The 27,191-nt window shown below is 43.9% G+C and overlaps 1 protein-coding gene across 9 annotated transcripts in view; it reads right to left on the bottom strand.

Moving 5' to 3' along the window:
• Positions 1-27,185, bottom strand: part of MTMR9 (myotubularin related protein 9) — a 35,933-nt gene extending 8,748 nt beyond the window's left edge. For 2 of the 9 annotated variants that reach the window (XM_035895461.1, XM_035895457.1), the window contains exons 1-9: positions 22,319-22,423; positions 21,402-21,527; positions 14,263-14,436; positions 12,017-12,234; positions 10,142-10,303; positions 7,095-7,236; positions 6,312-6,532; positions 4,718-4,869; positions 3,902-3,999 (exon numbers count right to left, since the gene is read on the bottom strand). In XM_035895461.1, the coding sequence (XP_035751354.1) occupies positions 3,902-3,999; positions 4,718-4,869; positions 6,312-6,532; positions 7,095-7,236; positions 10,142-10,303; positions 12,017-12,234; positions 14,263-14,436; positions 21,402-21,527; positions 22,319-22,354 (1,329 nt within the window). In that variant the 5' untranslated portion in view covers positions 22,355-22,423. Of the gene's footprint in view, positions 1-156; positions 4,000-4,717; positions 4,870-6,311; positions 6,533-7,094; positions 7,237-10,141; positions 10,304-12,016; positions 12,235-14,262; positions 14,437-19,570; positions 19,705-20,105; positions 20,410-21,401; positions 21,528-22,318; positions 22,424-23,581; positions 23,691-26,815 lie in introns of those variants that run through there. The other 7 variants (XR_004842174.1, XM_035895458.1, XM_009639910.2 and 4 more) reach the window with 7 other exon arrangements.
• Positions 27,186-27,191: the final 6 nt, after the last annotated feature.

Raw genomic sequence — 27,191 nt, 5'->3', positions numbered from 1 at the left:
AAGAGCTTTTTAGTCTTCAAGGTTTTAATTTGAGCAGACATTTCTACTAGGTTCTCAACATATCTACAGCAAAGTTTACAGCCGCTTCATATCTGTTTTTCTCCCCCCAAACGGCTAAGCAACTGGAGCCATGATAGTTTTTCTCAGATTAGTTACTTTTTTTGCAATATATTCAACGCCACAGCAGCTGGGATTCTGTACACGCACAGCATACATCTAACAATAGCACACGACTCCCAGCCCTGTCACTTATTTCTTTTTTTTTTTTTTTTTTAAATAAAAAAAGACTGATGCAGCAGCCAAGTCCAATTAGCAATTCCAGATGTTTGGACAGAAGTGCACTCATCACTTAAGTTTGTACTAGTTCACAGATACGTAGCACACATCAGCTATTCAACGTCACACAGTTACAGAAAAAGGGAGTGCTAGTATAGACATTTTCCCCTCATACAGGAGCCTGTACACGACAGCACTTTCCGAGGCTTTAGCAAAGCAGACATTAGACGCCAATATGCTGTACAGTGCAATTGAAGTTATATCATATGCAACATGGACAATAGTGCACTTAAAACTGGTCGCCACATTCAAGAGTTAGATCAATACAATCAAAAATATTGAAGGTACATATTCCCTTATGAAAACTGTGCAAGTTAGTTCCTTTTCCCTTTTTTTTTTTTTTTTGTTTTTGGTAAATGGCAGAGTGTCCGTATTGATAGACGCCAGCGTTTGGGGGAGGGGGCCCTCAGTGTCCAGCTTATTGCACAAATAGCTACGTGCAAAAAAAGAGCAGAATCAGGGGTGTCAGCAAGAGCATAAGGCAGCGTCAGACCGAAGAGCCAGAGCTGGGCACTGCCGCAGCGCTTACAGCTCAGGAAGATGCAGGTAACCTGCAGACGACGTGTGGGTGACTTCACAGGGCAGAATCCTGCAGACATCCCCCTCTAAGAGGAAGCAAGCCGATCATCAATCTTAAATATGTGAATAAATATGGTGGACACGCAGGTAAACAAGGAACTGGAGGGCTCCGCTGTGTGTTACCACCAGCGGCCACCAGACCGGAGCCTGGGAAGCACTGGGAATGGAAAGGGGAATGTGCAAGTAGCCTGACACAAGAGGTCTGGGAACAGTCTTCCCCCGGGAGGACCTGCGAGGGTCCATACATCTTGTCTCAACTCCACCATGTGAAATACCTTGCAGGACTGCTCCGGGAGCTCCTCCCAAAGGTGACTACTATTTCCAGGTTAATTTAAGCCTCCAGCTCCTGCTGTCTGCAGTGACTACAAGGCGACATGTGGCAGAGGAATCGGGGAAGAAACCACGGTGGCTGCTCAGAACGACACTAGCGTTTTCAGAGGAAGGCTGTGATCCACACTACTACTAAGCCAAGGCAAGCAGGCAGCACTTGGGTGGGGATTCAGGCCTGAAACACAAGTCGAGGATGAAATGCCAGCTCAGAGAGAATTTTCTGCCTTTTGTTAGCTGTCACAGCTGGTTACCCAGTTTCCTCAGATGCCTGCAGTTTGCATGAGACTAGAGCAGCCAGGCAATTAGATCAAAAAAAAAAACCCAACCCTCTTTGCTTCTCTATTATTTAGCTCAATATATAATTACTATGTTAGGGAATTGCATAACCTTTAAGTGTGTTTTATGTATAGTCTATTATGGGGAAAATAGTGCCTTCTGAATCCTTCCCATCTGGAGAGCGACAACGTATTTCAGATGTACAGGAACAGTAGAAATTCCAAATTGGATAGGGATACAGCATCCAGGCAGGTGCAGATCCCACAGACATAGTTTTAAAAGGGCGAGCAATAATTTGAAGGGCTCACATTTGCAATATGCCCAGAAGGGAGCTCCAGAAGCCAGGGTTTGGAGGCAGGAGGAAGGCACGGCCAACTTGTGCCTCCCCTGTTCGGCAGCACAGACCACCAGCCACCCTGAGAAGCGTTCCCCATCTCAGACTTGATATAGTGAGAGAGACTGTCGCTCTCCAAACCTAAAAAGAAATTGATATTACAAGTGGGGGGAATTATTCTGCTGCCTTCAGTGAACAATGGTTTAAAAGAGATCTTTTTATTTTTTAAGCCAGATGACTTCAGGACTAAATTTAGGTAGTCAAGAAGAAAATGAAGGACTGAAAGCAAAAGGCATTAAGGTAGCACTTAATCACCATCACAGCGTTTTAAAGAGCTTCCTTAGTTACAGAACTTTCCTTGGAATACGGCTACATGATTTTTGCAGATTGCTCTCCAGATACTTCTGTGGCAACTAAAGATCCTGCATTTTCACATATACCTATCTGCATGTGAAGTGGCTTTTAAATAAAGGCAGCTTCATTCCAAAACAGCATAAAGTGTGGCGGAAGCTCAACAGTTTCCAAAGAGATCAACACTGACCTAATGCAGCCCCCTTCATTCCAGCAGGCACAGGCTAACAGCAAGAGCCTTTTAAGATAACCCCAGCCACGTACACCATTGCTAATTCACATCTTTTCAGTCTTGTACAGCTACCAGTGGATCAAGCTGAACAAATGCCTCAGTGAGTTAATTTTTCAGACCTGCTCTTACCTGTCTTTTTAAAGGAGGAAAAAAAAAAAGTCTCTAGCAAAAGCTCTTGATTTTATAAAAGCAGGCTGCAGTCACAGAAACGCAAAGATCAGCTACAAAATACAAAGTTACTTGGGGAAAACAGCTTATCCCTAAAGTCTTTAAGCAGTTTTAGCAGCTACGAATGATCTGAACTATTAGCATTTTTTACAGCAGGACGGCCTCTTAATCTGCAGCAGCTACCTGATATGTTAGATCACCTTAACTCCCAGCTCCTGCTTTTGATGTTTCACAAAACGTACAGGAAGAGCATGAGAGGAAAAAGCGCACCAGGTGGAGCAGAAGTGTTTTGTTGAGCTGTAGATTAAGTGTTGCTCTTGCACCCCAGCAACGCTGTGAACCTGTTCACGTGTACAAAACCAGCCAGCACAGCCCCAAGTTTCAAGAGGGCAACTCAACTCTAGTTAAAAGGACAGCTCCGAGCCACTGTTTTGCCAGTGAACACCTCTGCCAACTACTTAACCTTTTTCTTTTCCAGATAGAACAAAAAAAGTTTGTTATTCCTTAGGAGATATTTGTCCATGGGGGACAATTCCACCTGAAGGTCATGGCTTAAACATTAGCAGCAGAATCCCTACTTCAGTTCTGTATTGCACTGAAATTTCTTGCTCTTGGTTTGGTACTCGACTTAACTGCTCCCAGGCCGATGTTTAACACAAACCCCCAAGTGTTAGATGTGAAGGCTACTGAGAGTATCATATAGACTGGTAGAACCTGTAGTTAGGTTATACCAGTTTCTAGTTTTTCTAGGAAACTAAAGAACTAAGCTGCCTTCCTTGCTCTTGGAGAGAAAAGGTGCTTTCAGACAAGATGCCTTTACCTATCTCTACAGAACTTAGTACTTTAATCCTGCCAAGTGTTCAGAAAATTCAACAAAACTGGAAAAAGTCCAAAATAAATTTGAAACATCCTGTCTCTTGGCCCATCCTGGTCATCCATACAGTTGGGTGGAGGTAAGAGTTCCAGCTTCAGCTGACACTGTACACAATTTCAAGACAGAAAAGCTGCCAAGAGAAGACACTATGCCCAGTTGTGTATGTCTTCTGTAAACAAAACAAAAATCCCTCCCCAAAAGCAGGGCGGTACATAGTGTGAAGTGAAAGTTTCAGCAGCGGTAGGACTGAGGGTCAGCTGTACCCGGAGGGCTCTGCAATACATGCACTTTCCATGTTTAGTCTTTAACATAAAGGGGACTGGAAAGGAAAGACCCGAGGCAAAGCCCTGCCAGCTCACAGGTTCTCCTGCATCTTGTCATCTGTTTCCATCTCTGCTAGCTGCCTCCTCAATGCATTAACCTTTGCCTGAAGTTCCTTGTTGTATTTTATGATGTTGTTCATTTCTTCGTGGGCTTCGTCTAGGAACTTGGAAGGCCTGTTCCACCGAAGAAAGACACCTGAAAGCCCAGAGACAGCACAAGTCAGAAGGGTTTCTTGTTACAAGGAGGAAACATTACTCATATTCCATTAGCTCTCAAGTAACCTGCATACAGTTCACGTGGTTTTTTTTTTTCTTTACTCTCTCCCCTAAATAGCATTTAGAAATACTGACCCTCCTCTCCAAGTTCACCATTCTATTATACAAGTTTAATGAAGAAAAAATGAGGGGGGTTCATCCCTTTTTTCTCATATACTGATCAGACCAATCCACTTTTAGTCTCCACCCTGCCAAGACAGCCTGCTTGCTTCGCTGTAATTAACTCTTCAGCATACATAGGATGGAGAAAGTTCCTGCAGCAGGGAGCCTACTGCACACAGGTTATCCTGGCCAGCGTGGTCAAGAATGGAGAAAGGGAAGTCTTGGCTGACATAGAACAAAAGCCTGAGGCCTGTAGAACATCTATAGATTAGGCTATATCACTGCAGAAATACTGTGCCAAGAAGTTAAATGGTACTAGTAAGGCTCCCTGGCAAAGAGCTGCATGTCACCAAACCTTCGGAGAAAGCATTATGCCTCTGGGGATGGCACATGCCAAAAATATTTTGGAACAGCCTTCAAAGGGATTGGGATCAGCAGCAGCTGAGACAGACTAAGCACAGAGCAGAGACAACAGGAGCAAACACTGAGACAGCTTTACAAGCACCCACAAAAGAGAAGCAGCAAGCCTGGCTTACCTTCCCAGAGCTGCAGGCTCTGTGGGGCAACCGAAGGCCAGATGACAAGGCTGTTGGCCTCAAAAAGAGGATTCTGGAATTTGCTCAGCTCTTCAGACCTGTTCACCCAGGACCACAGGGACATAGTCTTTTGCGGCAGCTTCAGTTTAGACCTAACAAACCCATAGGAACAAGTCAGTTTTCACTTTTATACTGTAAAGACTCATTTTGTTTTGTCAGAACCCTGCAGACTGGAATGCCACAAGCTTTCCCATGTGCTACTGGCCCAGATAATTCAGCCTAACCCTTCTGATACCTCTCACCAACATGGCACAGGGTGTAAACCTAAAGCAATTACCTCAACCTGGCCAATTACAATTAGTTGCAAAGAAAAGATGGGGAAATAATCATTTGTAAGTTGGGCGGAAGCTAGATGCATTCTGTCCAGATGAAGAATCAGTCGCCTCCCCCAAGTGGTTTGACTGCCAGGTTTTGAAAGGGATTGAACTCCCGTGTTAAGCTAGAGCTGGGAGGTGGGTCTGCATCAAGGAAGGAGCGCAGGGCAACTCTCAGGGAACATTAAAGCAGAGTTACTGCCGGAATTGTGCAATGGGCACATCTGATGAGGTCCCTCTGGTGGCAGGAAGCATCAGAGCACAGAGAGAAAGCAGTGCTGTCCTCCCGGGTCAAAGCCACCTTCAGGAGTTACGCAGGGCTCTCTATTCCTTAGATTCTGGCAAACCTCATACTGCTTGCACTAGCAAATTGACCTGCCACCCAGGCGAGAGATTCACCATCCCTGTGAATGCTCCAGACAGCTCAAGCTTAACATGAGACTTCAAACATTCTCTGTGCTCCCAGGCTGACATATTCAGACGTGACAGGCAGGTTATTACATGTGACATTCAATACTCTTGCAAATTTCATCTTATTGGTTTCAGGTCTAACTTGGTTTTGCAGATGACCAGTTCAGCAGCCCCACAGCAGACAGAAGAGTCTCTTCTAAGCAAGGATTACTTTAAAGGCAGAGAGGTTTATAGGAAGCTTTAAATTGCCTTCCTTATCTTGTCATTTCAGTTCTCTTTTCCCCTTCTGCTCATTCACTGGTCTTCAGTTAAGCAGGAGACCATCAGACATGGTCTTACTGGAGTCAGGAGACTTTCCAGCTTTGGCCTCCAACTGCCTTGACCGTCTCCTCCAGGCCTGCATGGACAAGTTTGCTTCCCACAGCTATGACTCGCGTCATGATTGAATTCTAGCCGTTTATTCTTTTATGGAAAGAGTTTCTGCACAAGAGGCTATATAAACTGGTGATGGGTGGAGATTTTTCAAGGCCACACGTGGAAACAGAAAAGACAGTCTAAGGTATTAGCTTGAACTTGGAGAAAGCTAATTCAAGTCCCTGACCAAGCCACAAATTGCTGTAGTCACAATGTCCCACTTCTAAGAGGAACAAGCTCCCCAACACTGCAGCAGACTACGTAACTGCAACAAGAGCAGCTCACCTGTGCTAGGGGAGACCACACAGGCACCCTCACCCTTTTTCAAACCAAGAGACGTTTTTGTCAGCTACAGCCTGATATTGAAAGGGTTGAAAGCAAGCATCCTCACCAACCTTTCATTTTCGTTGTTTCCCAGGAAAGTCCCAAACTGTGAAGCGTAAGCATGTTCAAAGAGCATAATGAGGAACTGTTCGTTGAATTCAAAAGAGCAAGGGAACTGACGAAGGATTTGCCACACACAGTCCAAAAAGAGGAGAAACACCGGGGCCTCCCATTTCTGCTTGCTGTTTGAATAAGCTGATTGGGCACAGCGCTGCTGAAAAGGGTGACCAGCCTATATGTAAGAACCAGAGAGAGCATCACAAAGTAACGGGATGTGAGTACACGTAGCAAAAAGACTTCAGAGCTAGTTCATGCAACTATGCTATTGCTGCTCTTTTCTACAACCGTAATTTTGTCAAGCACCCTGTAACAAACTGCTAGCAACCATGACCAACTTCGCTGCCTTTTTCAGGCTATGTACCATTTTACCAGGAACAAAACACACTGGTGTAGGTGTCCCGAAGGACCAGTCTGAGGATATTAGCTGCAAGAGTACAAAGATTAGAACTAAGGTTTTGTGGTTTAGTCTGAACACTGCTCTCTAAAGAGATGTTCACCCTGAGCGCACAGAACAGGCAATTCCCCAACCCCCCAAAAACTACCATGAAAGGCAGAGGCCCCACGGAGTGCCAGAGGTACAAATGACTCAGTTAATGGTGTTGCTCTTAGGACAAAGGCCGTTCACACTAAGCAGGGCTGCAACAAGGCCCAACCTGTTTGCTGCCTCTCAGGCTCTTTCTCAATACAACCGTCACTGGAATAGATATGCCCCTTTGTCCAGAGGCTTCTCTTACCTGCAGCCACTCCCTCACAACAAGAGATTCAAAGCCACGTATGGTCCTGCAGCTTGGATCCAAGATAATCTGTGCCAGAGAAGTCACCTGGAGTGTCGAATCAGTTCCTTCAGTCCCATGGACTAACACTGATGCACCTTCCCTGTGAAAGAACAAGGCGGAAAGGAAGAAGAGCATGAATGAGCAGAACACTTCCCAAGGACCATAGAATTGGTTAGGTTGGAAAAGACCTTCAAGATCATCAAGTCCAACCATTACCTCAACCCTGCCATCCCACCACTAAACCCTGGCCTTAAGCATCTCACCTGCCCAGCTTTTAAATACCCCCAGGGATGGGGACTCCACCACCTCCCTGGGCAGCCCCTTCCAGTGCTTGACAGCCCTTTCAGTGAAAAAGTTTTTCCTAATGTCCAACCTAAACCTGCCCTGGCACAACTTGAGGCCAATGTTGATGGTCAATGCATCCCATGGGCACCAGTGTGGCTACCCTGACAGCACTGAGGTTTTGCTGGCTCTTTACCCCTTCTTTCCTCCCCTAAGCTTACTCCCCACCCTGCATGGAAGCATACCACCTTCTCCACCTGGATCCTCACCGACCCTAGCTAGAGCTCTCATCACTTAAGACTTAGTTTCTTTCTAAGCATTCTGGAAATCCAGAACCTTTGCCATGTTGACTGAAGATGTGCAGTGAAATCTCTTTTGTTGTTCTCACTATTTTGAATTGGGACCCCTCTGAGTTATAGCATGGAAATGCATCTCAAAATTTGCTTGTGTCATTTATAGTTTTGCTAAGTACTCCGAAATCTTCCCAGAAGCACTGCAATGAAGACATATCCCCCCAGATGCTCTGCAAAACGATACTACGAGATTCTTGCTCAAACCTGGGCTTAATTGTATTTGGGCCTCAATTGGGGTTTACTGCAAGAAAAGTCAGCCAAAAAGCCAGTTCAGGAGAAAGGAAAGGCAGAGCTTGGCCTCCGCGAAGGCAGAAGAGTTAGCGTGCTGAGCAAGGAGGCTTGTCAGAGAGCCAAGCACAAAGCCTTCTCACTCACCAGCCAGCACAAGTGAATCAGCAGAACAAGGTGAGGAGCAGAGGGAGCTTGGAGTCTCAGACAGGAAGGTTTTGCGCACTGCTAGGGGCCCATGTGCTGTCACTCCCCACACTCCAGTGGGGACTGTCCAGGACAGCCGATTCCCTCCCCTCTTCTTCCATCCTAGGCTGTGTTTGGATACAATATCAGAATCTCATCCATGTGCTCCTGAAGGAAGGACTGGATGGTATTGAATGACATTTATTCCCCTTATTCTTCCCAAACCTGGACCCAGTGTCTCACTTCTGCCAGCATCCTTACACCCAGAAAGGAAATTAACTGCAGGCTGTATTTCTTTCTCTGCAGAGACCTAACCTAAGCAGCAAAGCGTGGGTAAGAAAGATCAATCTACCAAGCAAGTAACCCTGCACGCATTACTTGCTTTTTTTGAAGTGAAAAGTATAAAAATGTGTACCTTGAACACTGCAACATCTTCGTCCACAGTCTAAAACAAACCCAGTCCCTCTGCAGTACGGATAATCTTCAGAGACTCTCTTCCTCCCCGCAGGCAGTGGCAGATAAAGAGGCTGCTTAACAGCCAAGCCCAATTGCTAACTGCAAGCCTCTGCACTCCTCAAAGTGGGGCACGCCAGGATAACGCTATTTTCCCCTTTCATCTTTCAGGTCCCAGACTTTTAAGATGCTGCAAGATCTGTCCCAGCCATTCCCTCCCCGCGGCCAACATAATTGAGCCATCCTTGTCAGCTCAGCTATGATCTCCGGGCTCTGGATGAGGCAGGCCAGGGACCAACGCTGAGCCAGCCTGCCATAGCTCCGGGTAAACAGAAAAAGCAAAGCTGAGGTTAAAAACAAGGAAATTGTCCACTGTCCCAAAAAGCCAGAAGAGTTTTGTCACTGATCTTTCTCATTATACACATGGAGGGAATAATTACAGATAAAACTATTGATCAAGAGTAATCCTTTCCTGGCACAGAAAAAGCAAAGCTGAGGTTAAAAACAAGGAAGTTGTCCACTGTCCCAAAAAGCCAGCAGAGTTTTGCCACTGATCTTTCTCATTATACACATGGAGGGAAGAATTACAGATAAAACTACTGATCAAGAGTAATCCTTTCCTGGCAGTCAATAACCAAACAGGCACTGTCAGTGCTTTTAAGAAGCACAGCAGCTCATACGTTAATGCATTAATTACCAATGACACTGCATTTCAGCCTACTTCTGTACCTGTGTAACACGTTCCCTAGCTGATATGAAAAGCTGGGTTTTCCCTCAGTTTTGAGGAGGGCTTTCCCTGCTCAGAGCCACAGAGAAATGACATTTAGACCCCCGTGTGTGGCCTTACAAACCCTGGCACCTCACAGCTAGCTTTTGCTCCTCAGCCTGAGGTCTAAAGACATTTTGAGGACAAGTTAGCCGAGTCAGCAGCATTTACTAAAGAAGTGTCAGGTTGAAAGAGGTCACAGGCACTTATAAGGGATGAACAAGATTGCTTAGATAGGACTACAGGGATAAAAATTTCATGAGGAAAAAGCACTGGGCCAATTCCTAGGGAAACCAAGGAAATAGCATTGTTTTAATCTCTAGAAGCAAGGTGAGGTATTTGAAACATTCAGCTGAAAAAAGGGGACTTTTTTTTAAGACTGTTCTCACTTTACTAGGCTACCAAACAGCATTTCAGGTGGGCACATTCTAACCTAAACCTTCAATAAAATTAACTACATTTGATTGGTTGCATCAGACACAGGAATATACCTCAACTAGATGATCTAATACCTATTCTTAGTCAATATTTCCTCCCTCAGGCTTGTACTTCTAAAAATGCAAGCGTGATTTACTGGAGGAACATTCCTTAACCATGACAAAACAGTATCTTGCATGGGTATGAGCAAGCCAGTTCACGGTGGCCAGTTACAAATACTTGAAGTGGCAACAGAGGTATTTAACAGGTAAGTTGTAACCAGTAAATAAGAAACTTAAGGCTTTCAGAAAAAGATTTACCTATCAATACACTGAGCTGCTAGACAAGCTGCAGTTAGTATCTCCTTGATGTGAGTCAGCCAGTTGGAAGCTTCCAGTTTACTGAGCCAGCGGTCCATATTGTGTGACTGGTCATTACAAGCTTCCACAAGTTTGATGAGGCTTTCCTGCAGAATATTAAACCTTTGGGAAAAGCAGAATATTATTGAAAACATAAGCAGTAACACAGCAACCAGGACAGCATGCTTACAGAAATACACTGATCCCAAAATAAAGCGCTATGAGGTTATTTCAAGAAGTACAACCCTGTAGAAGTCACATCTCCTCATTCAGCAAACCTGTTTTCACTGGGAATCCCAAGCCGTGGCTAACTGCCAGCAGAATACAGCTCTTTGGACATCAGTTGTCTCCTCCCCTTCCAAAGACATTGCTTCATAAGGCATTTTTACAGATTGCTTCATACGGCCTTTTCCTTATCTTACCTGAACTCTGTGTGTGTTGAGCCATATCTCACACTTGCCACATAAAACGTGTTTCAGTAGTCTCGCTCTCATTACCAAGTACAAGTGTGACTGCAACCTGGCATAGACATTAGCAAGTGTCAGCCAAGCTTCACGTGCTGCACCTTCGCTCTCTCTACTACAACCAGACATCCTGGGGGAGTTTCAACCTGTAGAGCTGCAACAGTAACCTGAAAGCCACCCAGCACAAGGACACAACCCCACTGTAACACAGAAAATTTTAAACTAGACTCAAACTTCTTGATAGAACCACACTAAGACTAGTTTGGCTAGTTTCCTAAAAATGTAAGAAAAAGAGGGGGGAAGGGAGCACACTTTGCATCACTTCTGTAGTTGTTGCAACACATCCTCAAGCCCTGGAAAGCTGGTGTTCAGCACGCAGCTGGTAAAACCAGATGCTTCTCTGGTTTTGTTTCACACTATGCCTTCCAGGGGCACCAAGCTCCTGAGGGATCAAATCCCACTCAACGCTGATTCCAGCGTGTGCTCAGGTGTAACAGAGGATGCAGCTAGCAGACCAGATCTCAGAAAAGCTGACAAAGCCAAATGGTAATAGCATGAGATATTTAGTCTTTATATATTGCGGTTTATTCATTCCTCTCTATCTGATGCTTATGTCTGCCTGTAAAATAATCAACATCAAATTTAAGTCCACATAACATTTTTTGGAAGCAAAACCAAATAGTTCAAGGGAACAGCCAAGGAAATTCCTTATATTAGCTCCTCAAGAACTGGCCAACATAGCGATGATGGGAGCAGCTGCTTTCCATAGTAAAATTACTGCATGCCCATGGAGAAGGGTTTCCCAAAACTAAGGCTTAAGAGCAGTTGAACAACATTGGACCAAAAGTCTATTTAACTTAGTAACTTGTCTCCAAACAGCCAAACAATATTAGATGTCCGGAGAAAAGTACTGGATAAGAGGAGGGTGACTGTCACAGAACAAATCCTCACCTGCAGAAATTCTCTGGCAAGGGACTTGCCCATTCCTGTGCACTACTGTAAAGAGGAACCCAGGAAGGCTGGGGTGCAGCTATAGACGGTCAAGAAAGAGATCATAGAATCGTTTAGGTTGGAAAAGACCTTTAAGATCATCAAGCCCAACCATTAACTGCCATTATGGCACAGGGAGACTGCCTGATGTATGAAACCTGTAGCAGGTTGTTCAGAACAAACCAAACACAGCTTCCCAAAGCCAGATACCTTTATCATCCACATACCTTGATTTGGCAAAAAAGAAAGGTGACCCCATTCACAGGAACCAGGATACATGGCCATTTCTTACAGAAGCAAATACGTTAATGAGCTAACATGGCTCTGCCAATGCAACCCTACAAAACTGAGCACAGAGAAAAGCCTGGGTGATTTCACCCACCTCTCAATACATTTGTGAATCCTTCTCCACTGGGGATAGTGTGCTTCTTGTTCAAAGCCACCTCCTTTGGCCCTGGCCTGCTGGGCAACATTCAAGGACCTTGTATCAATGATGTAGCCACGTTTGCCAGGCCGTAGTGTGGCATTAATAAGCTTCTCATCTTCTTTACACCGTCTGCCATTCGTACCTGTAAGAGGCTGGCTACTTCGCATCATGACCTGCCGAGACAAATAACCACGAATTAGGTACTGGAAACGGAGAGACTTAAGATTGAAAGCCACCGACCACTTGAGCTCCAAGCCAAGAATGGAGACTGAGACTCACAATGCAAAGGACACCCCTTCACTAGAGGATTTCTTAGGGGTCTGTAAGTGTGGACTGCAGACCGATGCATTAGGTAACTGGGTCTCGAGGCCAGGCATGGAGAACGGCTCTCCAGAGAAGAGAAATCCATACAGTATGCTCTTGGTTTCCTTTACAACTCAGGTCATCATAACAACACTTACGGGACTGAGATAGCTCAACCTTGAAGAGCTTCCTCTATTAGTTCAGGGGTAAAATTCAAGTGTGGCCCTCTTGGATCTCCAGCTCTTCTCTGGGGAGTTACACCAGCAAGTGCAGCTCTCACCCCACCACACTTTCATCTGCTCCGAGTGCGATCCACCACGCCTGGACACAAACAAGCAAACTCCCTCATCCCCGCTGCTTGACGCACAGAAACATCTCCCCGGTTCTTCCTACAGCTGCTGTTCTCCCTTGCCCTGAATCCTTCAGTTCGTTCAAGTGCAATCCCTCCCAGGGACTGAATTTATTTAAAAAACCCCCACCCAAACTAGAAATCCTTGAATTGAGCGATCATTTGGCTCAGAACTTTCTAAGTTACAGACATCTTAGAGGCTTTATCCCTTTAATTATTCCTGTAGTACCATCTTTGTGAGCCACTGAACTGGCTTGCTGCTGATGGCTCCTTTATAAACCAACATTTTCAGGATAGTCATCTTTAAGGTCTCTTCCCAACTCTGTTCTTAAAACACTCAAGTCATTCATGTGTTAAAGATGCCCCTTAGGTACAGTTTTACCCAGTGGCTAGACTAATAAATCTTAGGTCCACGGATTCAGGAGCTGAGATTTCTCTTTAGTAAATGCCTTTCACTTCAGAAAGCATCCCAGCCAGCTCAAATGATAACTAAAATGTGAGGGCAGCCAGTCAGCAACCCCAGCGACACTGGAGAACTCAGAGTCGGGAGAGCAACGTGACAGACAGTGTTACTGTCACAAGTTCAAGCACTCCAAGCCAAATGCTATTATATTCCTCACACTCGAAACATGCACAGTTCGGAGAGATAATTGAATAAACCTTCTTCCAACAGCTTCCATTCAAGCTGAGAAAAAGCAGAAAGCACGACTGTTATGAAGATGGTGGATGGCTGAATTTAAAGCAGAGCAAAAAAAAAAACCAAACCCCAAAGACACTACTAAGTCAGACTGGACGTCCTCTAATTCTGGGTTTACAAATCTCAGCAACAGGAGGCGAGAGCACATTAGAGCACTTGACTCAGAAGCCTGGATCAAGTTTACAAGCCGCAGGTTGGACATCCCAACATCTTCCGAACTGGTTAGATCAGCGAGAGATACACAGAATTACTCAACAATTTCATAAAGTGCATTTCTTAATGACAGTGTATCAGTCACTCAATTAGATTTTGGCTTGCTGAGAGGTGGTAAAGTCTGCGCAACAGCAAGAATTTGCAACTCCTGAAACATGTTATACTGACGGGCCCCGAGAACAGATTGTTCCGATCGCTCCTTCGACAGTTACACAGCAGAAGCGGCGTTGGCTCCAGGAACGCTTGCTGTCATCGTGCCTCCATTATGAAGGAGACAGCCCACCACCCAGAGACAGGACAATGTGGTTTCTGCCATCCTTTCAGCATGAAGCCTCTTGGCAGATAAAGCAAGTAAGGGTGCCAGCAGTGGCTTTACAAGTCTCGTCTTGCTCTTACTGCTGTGAGCAAGCTCATGCCACATACGCTCCCAAACAAGCGGATTAATAGCTATTTCTAGGATGGAAGTTACTCAATCCATCACCCAAAACCAGTTTCACTGCATACACTTACTAAGTTGGAAAATAAAAGGAGCGAACACCTCATGAATTCGGTCTTAAGTCAAGAGCACAAGTTGGGTTTTTTTTCATTAAATGAACAGATTCACACATTTCCTTCAGGGACAACTGGAATGCAGCTCACCATCCCGTTCTTCTTATGGTAGTAGCTGAGCACTGGGAAGCGGCTGCCGTGGCGAAACATGGCCACTTTCCGAAGTGCTTCATCATCGATGGATTTGGGGACAATGACAACTGGAGGGTAGGAGGGACAGACAGAGAATTCCTTATTGATGCAGCTTAGACGCCATTCATCTGTCTGAAAAAGATCAGAACAAATAGGGCTTTGGGTCAGAAAACAGATCACAACTGTTACAGCGTAACACACTAGGGAAGAAGAACTTCCATATGGAGGATAAAGCATGCACAGAGTAATACTGGCAATCTATTCCATTTGCAGCACAGATGAAAGCTCAGTTGTCACTACTGGCATCATCACTTTTGTTCATTCAGAAATCTGGATCCCCTGTAATATCATAACCATAGTAATCGGTCAGATCAAGTCCAGCACCATATCTTGTCCCCAGCAAAAACATGTCAAAGAGATGCTATTCAAGAACAAACAAGCCTGGCCACTCTCTGCACTGAGTCTGTTGACCGATTACTTTTTTTTTCCTCCCCACACCTCTCAATGCTGCCTGCAATCATAGTATCTTGTTGCAGCAGTTCCCAGAAGCTCATTACCCAGCAGGCAGATAAAGCTCGTGGGCAATGGAAAAAAAATATCAGATGACTCCGGTTCTTGAGGCACAGGACTTATTGAACAACGTTTCCCCATCTGGTTTATCCACATCCTCGTCCACAAAATAAGCCCATGTGGTCAGAAACAGGTGATTGTGGCTTTTAATTATTGCACAGACACAGCAGACAACATGTCTGCAGTGTGCACTACAACATAACCTCCTGCATTTGCAGATAGCTTCAATCCCTCTGCTAATAGAGAGATGTGAATAGATAGGAAGTAACAGCACGGAATGCCTCTCTCTCAGGGACACCCCAGAACAGAAATCTATTCCAACATCAGCAAATTTAGAGGAAAAAAGGTTGATTTAGATGAAGGTAACACAGACTCAAACCTCTATCCGTGCTGAGAGCGGAGTTAGCAACGCTGTCCACAAGACAAAGGTGGCCAAGAAAGCCAAGAGCATCCAACTCCAGACAACAAAGCTGCTTTGAGGTCAAAATTGCAATTTAACATTTCCAGCTTGGTTCTTTCCTACGGGCTCTGCTTTACGTAAGCCGTTCCTCCAAAAGCACCTCCTGGAACCAGCACAGCATCTGAGCACAAAGGCCTCGCCGTGAACTCCTCTTACATAATTTTCAGCTTCCAACAGCCAAACACTTGTGAAAGAAGAGGGAGATATTGGCACCCTGCACCCTCACAGGCACTTGGCAAGAGAGCTCAGGCTACCTGATAGCCAGGGTCAGACACAGGACTTGGCTCCATCTCAGGCAAACCCAAAGGTCAACAAGCAGCCTCACGGACCAGGAGTCCTCGCTTACTGAAGTCCAAGCTGGAAGAGCTGACACTGCCCTAACTGCAGCCTTGGACAAGCCCAGCCTTCATGCGCGGTTTGGTGCTTCTGGGCTGGTACCACACCACTGCCTCCTGCGTTAAGGACACCATCCACATACATCAAATGGCCACGAGGCATGTATTTTCCCCCGTGGCACATAGCAGAACTTTGTCTAAAGCTTGGCATGGAACTGAACTCATGCTCCTTGATAGCAGGAAGGTGGCTTGACTGGGCTGCACCTTCAGTCATTGCATCCTTATTAGCCTTACCCTGTATTCCTTATGGCCAACAAAACCTGCTGGCAGAAGCCTTGGTGGGGAAAACGACCCACAACCCTCTACAATATGTTTTGATTTTAACAACATCATTAAATTCTTAAAAGTGGCAGCAGAATAGCAGTCAAATTTGCCTGTAAAAGCTCCAGACACAAAGAAATTAAAATGCAATATAAGAACCTTTTGAAGAGGGACAGATTTTTTTTTTTTTATAGTTCCTGTGCACTGACATGACACAAGTGTGAGAAAGCAAACAAGACCTTAAGTAACTCCTCAGCTGAGGTGTTTTCAGTAGACCGGGAAACACTACTGTGCCACTGTAGCAGGCAGAGACCTCACACAGATGCCACAAAAACCCTCCTCTGCTCATTTGTGCTCAAAAAGTTTCAGCTAGATGAAAAGTAGGAGGATAGAGCAGGTATCACAGGAAGAGCATGACAGTTAAATTATGCAGTAACAGAACACACAAGGACCCACGTCAATTCAGGATGGTTGGTTTAGCATACATTAATTACACAGCTCTGATCAGAAGTAGGTGTCTCTTCCTCTTCCCTTTCTGCCAGAGGCTTTCTACCTCTTGCCTTACACCTCTGGACTGGTACCTGTTTATATAAATGGCCCACTGGTCAGATGGAAAACCAGGATCGATTTAGACACGTTTTCTGGCAGTGAAGTCTTTCCACCAGGTGAGCAAGCTGACCTGACTCACAAAACTATTTCATCATCAGTAGATCGAAGGCATGGATGTGTGGTGTAGGAGACAGCAAAGTTATCCCTTTTGGTGGAAGCCCAAGAAAAAAAAAAATACTGGGAAAGGTACACGTCGTGTATCACCATCACCAAAACCAGCAATTGCTACCTCTGCTCAGTAGACTATCCAGTCTTGCACCAGCCCTGTTGTAATCTTATTTCATTATTCATTAGCCTCAAAGCAGCTTCTCTGAACATCTGCGTTGTATAAAAAGCAGAGGTTCTCCCAGATGCAAAGTAAAATTGCCTCCAGCAATCACGTCATAGGCGGAGATGAAAAGTTCTGGATCACATAAGGGAAGCCGGCTGGTTGCAGCTCATGCTTTTAACACGCCAACAAAGATTTATTTTTTTTCTTATAGCTTTTTGGGGTGTCTACATTAAATTACAGCAGATTTCATACGATGGTGTGCAATTTATTTACAATGAAAAACATACACATGGATATAGAACTGATAAATACCTTACTGCCACATAGGATGTAAAGAAGGCAGAATCAGAACTCCATGGCATGCTTTTTTGAGAGACTGGCTGTCACTGACATCACTGGTATGAAAAGGAATGGAGGAGTATCAACCTGATTTATCTCCCACTTTGGTAACTTAACTCTGCCCATAACCCCTTCTCCTCACCATTTATAACACCAGACATTTGATACTGTCACGGCATCCAGTTATAATTTACTGTTACATGGGAAGGAGGAAGAGAGCAGCAGCAATTAGCACCAGTTGTCTGCTGTAGCACAGCTACTTCTGCAGAGATCCAGTTAACCTCTGCAATGCCAGCTTCAGGCTGCTAAAATACACTCCAACGTGAATCAGATGAAAGTAAAACCCAACAGCGCAAGCCTCTTCTTGGCTTTTGCTTGGGGTATGCCTTCAATTTGGAAGAAAAAAAACATCATTACTAACTGGAAGAAGGAGGGAACACCAATTCAACTGTGTGCAGCAGCAGATGCAGACACGGGAAGCAGTAAGGACTGCAGTGAAAGAGAAGAGGTGGACCTCATCTTCAGACATCACCAGATAAGTATGCTGCATGAAACTCAGGGAAAGTACAAAGTTAACATTTACTTCTCCCAGCAAGAAATCTGTACAGCAGGGAATCAGGAAAAAAAGTTAGTTCCAGTTAAGGCTAGAAACAGCAAAGGATGGGGGAGTGAGCAGAAAGGGGGGGACTCCAAAGAAAAAAGAAAGTAGTCAGAAGTATTTTCTTAAACACAGTACAGGATTAACTCTTACATTTCTACTTTTCTTGTCCTAGTACTTGCTTAGCAACATTGATATTCAAATGTTACCGAAAGGCTAAAACAACAGTTATCCTTCCTCCTAAAACTGGTAATTGCTAGGAGAGGTCGTTTTCCACAAAAGAGCGTGAAACAATTCAAGCTCTACTAACAAGCCTTAAAAGAAAGAGTCAAGAAACCAGCACAGACCTCAAAGGATCCTGCAAAGCAGCAGTGACAGAGGCCATTCCCAAGGAACAGGGAGAAGGCAGCGGGCCCTGTCAGTAACAGATTGCACGTGGACAAGAAGCAGAACAACAGATGCAAGCAAAGACTGATGCTTGTCTGAGAAGAGCAAAATATGGGCTACCCACACCACTGCAAACCGAGCCCTAACCCAGACAATTCAGCTTTTTTTAAGAAGCTCCAGGGCAGAAGATAAAGCACAAATTAACTGCCCAGAACCTTGAGCTCTTTCCTACAGCAAAATGGAAGAAAAAAACCGCCAAAGCACAACAGAATGAAGAAAGTGAATTTTGGGGCAATTAAATATTCTCATCTTAATTATATGTATGTATGTCAGTGTACAAACTTCTCAGGGCCTCTTCACTTAAGTGGAAAAAGAAACTGAATTTCTGGAGTTAGTTTGCAGTGTCCTGCACTTGTTCAGGAGAGAAATCTATTTTCTCTTCTCTCACTCCTCAGGAAAAATATGAAACTCCTTGCACATACACTAATTCCGTTCAGCCACTTGCTGGTTATGCAGCAGTACAGTGAAGAGTACAAGTTTTTTTACACACATTTCACCTGACATTCCTACAACCAACCCAGATCTCAGGTACGACCCAGTGCTTCAAGCAAAACCACTGCACAGACAACCAAAAGCTGGATAAGCAAACATTAACTACCCTGTGCATCTTTTACTCTGTTTATATAGTTGTCTATAGTATCTTTAAAGCCTCATCTCGCAGTACAATAATTTGGAGCCTGCAGGCACTGTGGAGTTTTTGCTGTGACATTCAGTGAGATGTTGAGCCAATTTCTTCATAGGACTTAAATTTCAGCTAAACTACTCTGTTAGTGTGTTGGATTTATCACAGCAACCGTTCATGAAGTAGATGTTTGACAAAAGCTCTGCTGACCTGTCCCAAGAAAATAAACAGGTAGCACACACAGCAACAGCCACCAGTAAGTGACAGCCCACTGAAACTTATTTACCTCTCCATTTTCTGTAGAACAAATTAAACAATTCTTCCCTTAACACCTTCATGGACTAAATGCAAGATTGTCATGATAGTATAGCTGCTTCCCTAATCCTGGAACTGAGCTGCAGGGGCAAAGGGCTTAAGTGTTTGCTAGCAAGTTCTAGGGGCAATCCTAGATCACGCCTCGTCTGATCAATGCAACAGAGTAAAAATCACACAGGGGTTGTGTGTCTTGGGAGAAAAAAAAAAAACCACATTTAGTACAACATATGCAAAGATAAACCAATAAATTATTATTATACAGTATAATACCATATTATCAAACTTTTTTGATCTTAACTTTTATAGTTTTACTTTGCTATTGTAGAATGGGTCAGAGTTAAAACAACTCTTCTGTAGCAGGCAGACCTGGAATTAATACCTTACTAGAGCTGCAGTGTGGCTGAAATGCAGTTTTTGACAAGCTGTTACCATATTGGGGAAGGCAAGGCATAACAGATCCAGATGGATGACTTAATGGAGAGGGAGGCAGCCTTCGGAATTCCACTCATTTGACTTATTGGAGAAAAAAAAAAATAAATCAGCCATTTACTTGTTCTAGCCTGTCACATAAGAAGGTTTAATTACAGAACAAGAAATATTTGGTCAACAATGTATCTGTTGTTCAGCTGATGTAAGTGATTTGAACATGGCTTTTGCCACCATTTTGTTAAAAAGGAGCTACATCTGAAGTTTTGGGTTAAAAGCCAAGAATTAATCAACAGCTGTTAGACATGCATTTGTTAAAGAAATTGCTTATTGCCCTTGAAACACAGTGCTATGAAGTAATTAGGTTTTTAAATGTAAACCTTTCAAGGAGCATATGTTCAGAAAGCCAAGAGATCCACAAATAAGCTATCAGTGCACTTTTAAAGAGGAGAAAAAACAGCAGTGTATCAGTGGATTTACGTTAGTACCTGCATGCTGGTAAATACAACCATTGGAAGCAATTCGATTCCTGAAATCTAAAAAAGATTTCAGCTACACACAGAAAGCTAAATGGCAACAGAAGCAGAACCATCTCTTGCAATCTTTCACTGAGCTTCGAGGGATTTCCTTCTGCTGCCTTCAATCCTGTTCTCACACATCCTCACTTCTCATCAGATAGCACTTCAGCTTCTCATTGAAATGCCTGCGAGCTTCCTCTGCTGAGTTGGGAAAGCATCTGCTGCTTTGCCTCCAAACAGGAGAACACTCTGATCAGACATTTGACTTCCCGAGCTGAAATTAAAAACAAAACTGCGGTGCTAGGTGTTGTAACAGGTCAGTTTGTATGTCTTCTGACAGCAGATGGAACATGTGAGTACTCCAATTATGAGACAAAAATAGAAAGATCCCTCAACACCTGAATTTTCTAGTGATTTCATCATATCAATCTGGTCAAGCTAACCATATTACTCAGTTATTAGTCATAAATAGGAAGTGATAAATGCTGCAGACAAGCTGGGTTGCAGAAAGAAGGAAAAAAAAAAATCAATGTTCTTTGATGCTGTACTAATGGATGTAGTCTCAGAAACCTAAGATGATGCAGCAAATGCACATATTTAATGTGAGACAAAGACCTGGAATGCAGAGATGCTAACCCAAGGCACTATTAAAACAACCTGCAACTGAGCCAGTTCCCACTACACCAAATTCAGCATTCTAAAGGGAAGTTTGAATAGCAGATACAACAGGCAAATGCCACAAGAACAATTCCTACCCTGCAGGTACCAAAGTGGTATCAACATGTGCTCATGGTACCTGGAAGAATATGACTGGTAATTCCCTGCTGTCTGAACACTCCCAGTATTTCCCCAGCATGGATTAGAGCGAAGAGCGTTTCAAATTGGGCATCTTTATCTACTGTCATCTTCCTAGAGAGGAAAGAAATCCTTAGCAATTTAAAATTTGTCCTTACCATAAGGCCGTCCCCAAAGGACAAGAACATTTCCTACCTTCATGTCCCCCCAGCTAACTTTTAAACAGGCCTCAAAACTCCATTTGTAGAAAGTAAAGCACAAGTGCTAAATAAGAACATTTAGCACATAAACAGAAATGCCTGATGTTTACAGACTGAATAGTTGAATAACACTCACTTTCCACCCAGGCATGAAACAGCTTTTTTTAATCACCCAGGATTTCCAGTCCAGCCAGTACTGGGTGAAACATTTCACAAGCTACTTGCACAAGTATATCTGAGTACCCATGCAAATCCTTAAGATCCAACTTACCACTGAACTGAGGAGCTCAAATTCTTGGTCAGGCAGAAAAGAGCGCCAGCCATCTTCAACAGTATCAAACATGGGCCGGTAGAAGAAGGGATACATGAGAGTGACAGAATCCAAGGTGGAAAGCGCCTGTGTGGGGGTGAGAAATAAACAGTGACTCAATTCATTCAAACTGCTATTTTATTCCAAAAAACCATCCAGCAAATAGTGTTCTCCTCTACTATTGGTGATGCAAACTTAAGCCATCCAAAAAGTATACAGCCATTAAGCTTGAAATATTAAGTTACCTGCAGGGTAGTTTAACATACATAAAAAAATCTCCTCTACTATTGGTGATGCAAACTTAAGCCACCCAAAAAGTATACAGCCATTAAGCTTGAAATAGTAAGTTACCTGCAGGGTAGTTTAACATACACAAAAACCAGTAGCACAAACAAAAGCAGATGCTAATAGACAATCTAAGCACAAGTGGGGATTTGCACACAGAGTATCATCATTTCTGCAGGCTATGCTGTGTAACAGCGTGCCGAAGGATGAGAAAGATGAACTTAAACTCCAGAAGTCACTTCATGTTGTTTGAGACACATGAAACTCAGTCTGATTTGGGTTTGCCTTCTCATGCTCCAGCACAACAAAGCTGAGCTTCATTTTCCCCGAACGCTATGGCAAGATGTTTGACCAAGAAAAGTAGGGTTTTTAAAAAAAAAAAAAACAAAAACAACAAAAAAACCCCAAACAACCAGACACAACACCACACAAACCCTACAAGCAACAAGTAGTATTTTAACAATGAAAGGAAATATTGCATGATTCATTTGTCTTCTGGAAGATCAATGCCAACCTTCCTAACTGGAAAAAAGCTGTTGAGGTCGGATCAAGATCTGAGAATATAGGTGTTATTTACCATTATGAGTTCTTACCTCAATAGAGCTAGCAATGTTCAAACATTCCTCCATCCCAGGTATATCCAGCTGAATAATTCGCAGATCTTTGCATTTTATAATGATGGTGCCCAATGAGCCCACAAACCTAGAGCAAGACATGAAGAAAGTGTCTGTTAAGAAGAGGATCTTCTAAGGTGTGATGAGGGATTATAGCTCTTCCCACAACGTATGCCTACAAGACAAAATTCCATTAGTAGTAATTTGTCTGCAATATCATATTTCCAAGAAAATAAACAGACAAAACCACCTCTTTATGTGGTATTTGCAAGTTATGGTCTGCTTTTTTTTTTTTTTTTAATTCCATCCTTGTGATACAGCAGTGAGTGGAAGCATAAGCATTACAAGATAAAGAGAAGGTTTTTCCTCCCAGCTTTTCTTTAAAACAAGGAAGAGAAAAGGCGTGTTCAGGTATTTTCCAATAGTACTGGAAGCTTCAGCTGGAAGTTCCCAGTTTCCTTAAAGTAATGCATTGAAACTTTGAGGATTACTAAGAACATCTGAGTTTAAATTTAATTTTCCAAAGAACATTTGAGTCTGGCTACGTTACACTCTTATCTTTAAGAAGAAAGTTTGGTTCCTGATACCCGCAGTGCCACGGAGCCATTTGCTCTGCAGACCTCAGAGAAGTTGTGTTCTCCTCTACTATTGGTGATGCAAACTTAAGCCATCCAAAAAGTATACAGCCATTAAGCTTGAAATATTAAGTTACCTGCAGGGTAGTTTAACATACATAAAAAAACAGTAGCACAAACAAAAGCAGATGCTAATAGACAATCTAAGCACAAGTGGGGATTTGCACACAGAGTATCATCATTTCTGCAGGCTATGCTGTGTAACAGCGTGCCGAAGGATGAGAAAGATGAACTTAAACTCCAGAAGTCACTTCATGTTGTTTGAGACACATGAAACTCAGTCTGATTTGGGTTTGCCTTCTCATGCTCCAGCACAACAAAGCTGAGCTTCATTTTCCCCGAACGCTATGGCAAGATGTTTGACCAAGAAAAGTAGGGTTTTTAAAAAAAAAAAAAAACAAAAACAACAAAAAAACCCCAAACAACCAGACACAACACCACACAAACCCTACAAGCAACAAGTAGTATTTTAACAATGAAAGGAAATATTGCATGATTCATTTGTCTTCTGGAAGATCAATGCCAACCTTCCTAACTGGAAAAAAAGCTGTTGAGGTCGGATCAAGATCTGAGAATATAGGTGTTATTTACCATTATGAGTTCTTACCTCAATAGAGCTAGCAATGTTCAAACATTCCTCCATCCCAGGTATATCCAGCTGAATAATTCGCAGATCTTTGCATTTTATAATGATGGTGCCCAATGAGCCCACAAACCTAGAGCAAGACATGAAGAAAGTGTCTGTTAAGAAGAGGATCTTCTAAGGTGTGATGAGGGATTATAGCTCTTCCCACAACGTATGCCTACAAGACAAAATTCCATTAGTAGTAATTTGTCTGCAATATCATATTTCCAAGAAAATAAACAGACAAAACCACCTCTTTATGTGGTATTTGCAAGTTATGGTCTGCTTTTTTTTTTTTTTTTTTAATTCCATCCTTGTGATACAGCAGTGAGTGGAAGCATAAGCATTACAAGATAAAGAGAAGGTTTTTCCTCCCAGCTTTTCTTTAAAACAAGGAAGAGAAAAGGCGTGTTCAGGTATTTTCCAATAGTACTGGAAGCTTCAGCTGGAAGTTCCCAGTTTCCTTAAAGTAATGCATTGAAACTTTGAGGATTACTAAGAACATCTGAGTTTAAATTTAATTTTCCAAAGAACATTTGAGTCTGGCTACGTTACACTCTTATCTTTAAGAAGAAAGTTTGGTTCCTGATACCCGCAGTGCCACGGAGCCATTTGCTCTGCAGACCTCAGAGAAGTTAAGGTCTTATCACGGCTGTTACAATGCAAGTCAACCCAGAAAAAGCTCTACATGACCAAACAGAGCTCACAGACGCCCTCTCCAGTCTTCCTTATGCACCCAAAAAACGATGCCTGAACAGAAACCAAGTGTTTTCTTTGCGTTAACTAGCCACTAGTTCACAGGAATGGCTTGGACTTAAGTTCACAAAGCAGTGAACTAAGGAAAAGCAGCTGAGTCTCCTCATGCACCACAGGAGCGCTTGCAGCAGCCAAGGGTGATGCAAGAAGTAGGAGGAGGCCAGACCCCAACATCCAAATTTTGGTCCCTCATGGCCTAACCCTCAGCTAGACCATGCACACAAAGGGGCAGAGCTGTACATGCTCCAAGGGGAGACCAGTTGCTAAGCTTTGGGTTGCTTCACCTGTGCCACAAAACACGCCTACCATTTATTTTGGTATTATTATTTACAGCTGAAAGGTCATTATCTATTTCTTCTGCGCAGACAAAGGTTAACACACAGAACAGATTATCATTTGGGTAGCGCTGAAGGAAGGACTACAGGCATTTTGACAGAAAAGTTCTGCAACTCCAGCAGAGCCAACCTGGGCATTGTTTGCCATTTCACAGGTCCCCAAGGGAATAACACAGCACAGCATCACCAGGGCTGTGTTTCCTCTCCACATTATCTTTAAGGAAGAAGACCACAGGAGATCACTAGGGACTGTTCCACTTCTCAAACAAGCCCTACAGGTCGTATTTAAGTTGCTTTAAAAGCTACAAAAGTTTAAGAAGCTGTTTGACGACCATCTGATCATTAGGGAAAACACTGCTTTGTACAAAAGACGGTAGTATCGTGAAAGTGGGAGATTTTATGAACCTGGCACAGCTGTTGTGCTCCAATAACCTGAAGTATGGCCAAACTGGACCTTTCTACAACTTTTATTGGTTTAAGAGTCTTGCTATTCCATTCTCTCCCACACTAAGAATATACTCTTACCCTGTTACATGGCAAAGGCTCACTGCAGTAACATTCATACAAAGCTACTCGCAGGGAGGGAGATGTCTACTCCAGAGATCTTCTAGAAACCAGGGCTGGCAATAAGGGCTGTGAGTATCTGCAGACATAGCTAACTCTGTTATAAATCACGTACAGAGCCAGCAACGCCCTGCTCCCTCACCACAACTTAATGTGTTCCTTGCTCATTTGGCATTAACTTAAATCTTAATTGCAACTAAGCTCAAAAAAAAAAAAAAGAAAGCAAAGCTTGTCCATAATTGTTTTCAAAATGGAGCTATGTCTGGTTTAGTACAAGCAGCAAGTAGAATGAGGCTAAACGACCCTGATGACTGAGCAGTACTAGATGGGAACAGATTTGCTGAGGTTTCCACCACTCTGTTCCTCTCCACCCTCAGGCCCAGATGCAGCATTTCTCAGAAACGCTCAGAGAAATCAGAAACACGGGAACAAACTTAACCAGCGCCCAGTACTTCACCTGTTCTCGGATTCTGAGGCAACCTGGTATTTTTAGTTGCTGCTACTTGGTCTTTCCAGTCTTGCTGGCAGAAAGGAAAACTGTTCTTCCAGATACCTTAAAAGGTGAGGAAATGCTTTGTCAGGTGTTGGGACAGGCTACCTAGTGGTGGAGTCCCCATCCCTGGGGGGATTTAAAAGCCAGGCAGACAAGGTGCTTAAGGACATGGTTTAGTGGTGGGATGGCAGGGTTAGGGTAACGGTTGGGCTTGATGATCTTAAAGGGCTTTTCCAACCTAAATGATTCTATGAAAACAGGGGATTGAATTTGTAATCAACAACAACAACAAAAAAAAATAAAGTACTGTGAACAAACTGAAAAAAGGACCAAGGTGAAGCAGCAGAAGGCAGTCACCGGGTGAGATGGGACTGCTGATCAATGAGGGAGGTGTGGTGGGGCAACAGTACACATAGAACAGACAGAAGCCATGGTGAGAAGATGAATCCCTGATGTCCCTGCAGGAGACGGGGATGGGGACAAAAAATGGAGTGCTGCAGCTACACCTCAGCTTCACACCGCTTCATTCCACAAGGAGCACGCTGTTAAAGTGTTACTGATCCCCGTAAGGAGTTGGGGGAGTAAGGGAATGAAAGTGTGGAGCAGCAGGAGGCTGATTGTGGCTGAGAAAGTCCAGAGTCCACTTTTGCTGTCAATTTTCCTGGGTAACCCAAGGTAAATCACTTCATCGGTGCCTCAGCTTCCATCTCTTTTGAACGGTGGAAGAGACGCATCCTTTATAAGGTGGTTCAAGAGCTACTGGTGACACCCACTGAACAATTAATAGGGAGTATTGCTGACAAAGGCGTTTTAAACAGAAAAATTCCAACTCTACATACAGCAAGGAAAATAATCTTAAGATGCAACAGTCAAATCTCAATTTCCAAACAGAATGAGAATCAACCAGCCCATGCCAATACTCTGCCCTGGGCTCTTGCTGGCTGCCCTTTCTCCTCTCTGGGTCTGGATTTGAGACAGCCCAGGCGTAAGCCAGTCTTGACAACTTTTCAACCCATAATGAGACACAAACCATTAGGTACAGGTAGGCAGGGACATGAGGAGGCCTACCTTTTTTCAATAGAATCAATGTTGGAGTGCAGCAGCCACAGCTCCTCAGCATTATCTTGACGCCGCGAAGAAAAAATGAGGTGATGGCCAGTCAGACAGAGAGTCCCCTCCACGGCCAGGTAGAAAGGGCGGTGCAGGACAACGTTGTCTGCTCGAGGGGTCTTGATCAGCTCTGCAAATTCCATGCCCGCCAGAGAAGGGAAGGGGCCTGGGGAGGCCTCTGCCACCACAACCGGCTGGGGAGACAAGGGGCAGCCTCAGCAACGCCAGCAGGGCCGGGGTGGAGAACCAGGGCCAACCTTGGGAGGGCCTACAACCGGCGGGCAGCCCCGTACCATGCCACCCGAGGCAGGCAGGGGCATCACCCAAGGGGCGA

Source organism: Egretta garzetta, unplaced genomic scaffold (assembly GCF_000687185.1).
Source record: "Egretta garzetta isolate BGI_Z169 unplaced genomic scaffold, ASM68718v1 scaffold325, whole genome shotgun sequence".
Lineage (NCBI taxonomy): Eukaryota > Metazoa > Chordata > Aves > Pelecaniformes > Ardeidae > Egretta > Egretta garzetta.
This window is presented reverse-complemented; position numbering and strand designations above follow the sequence as displayed.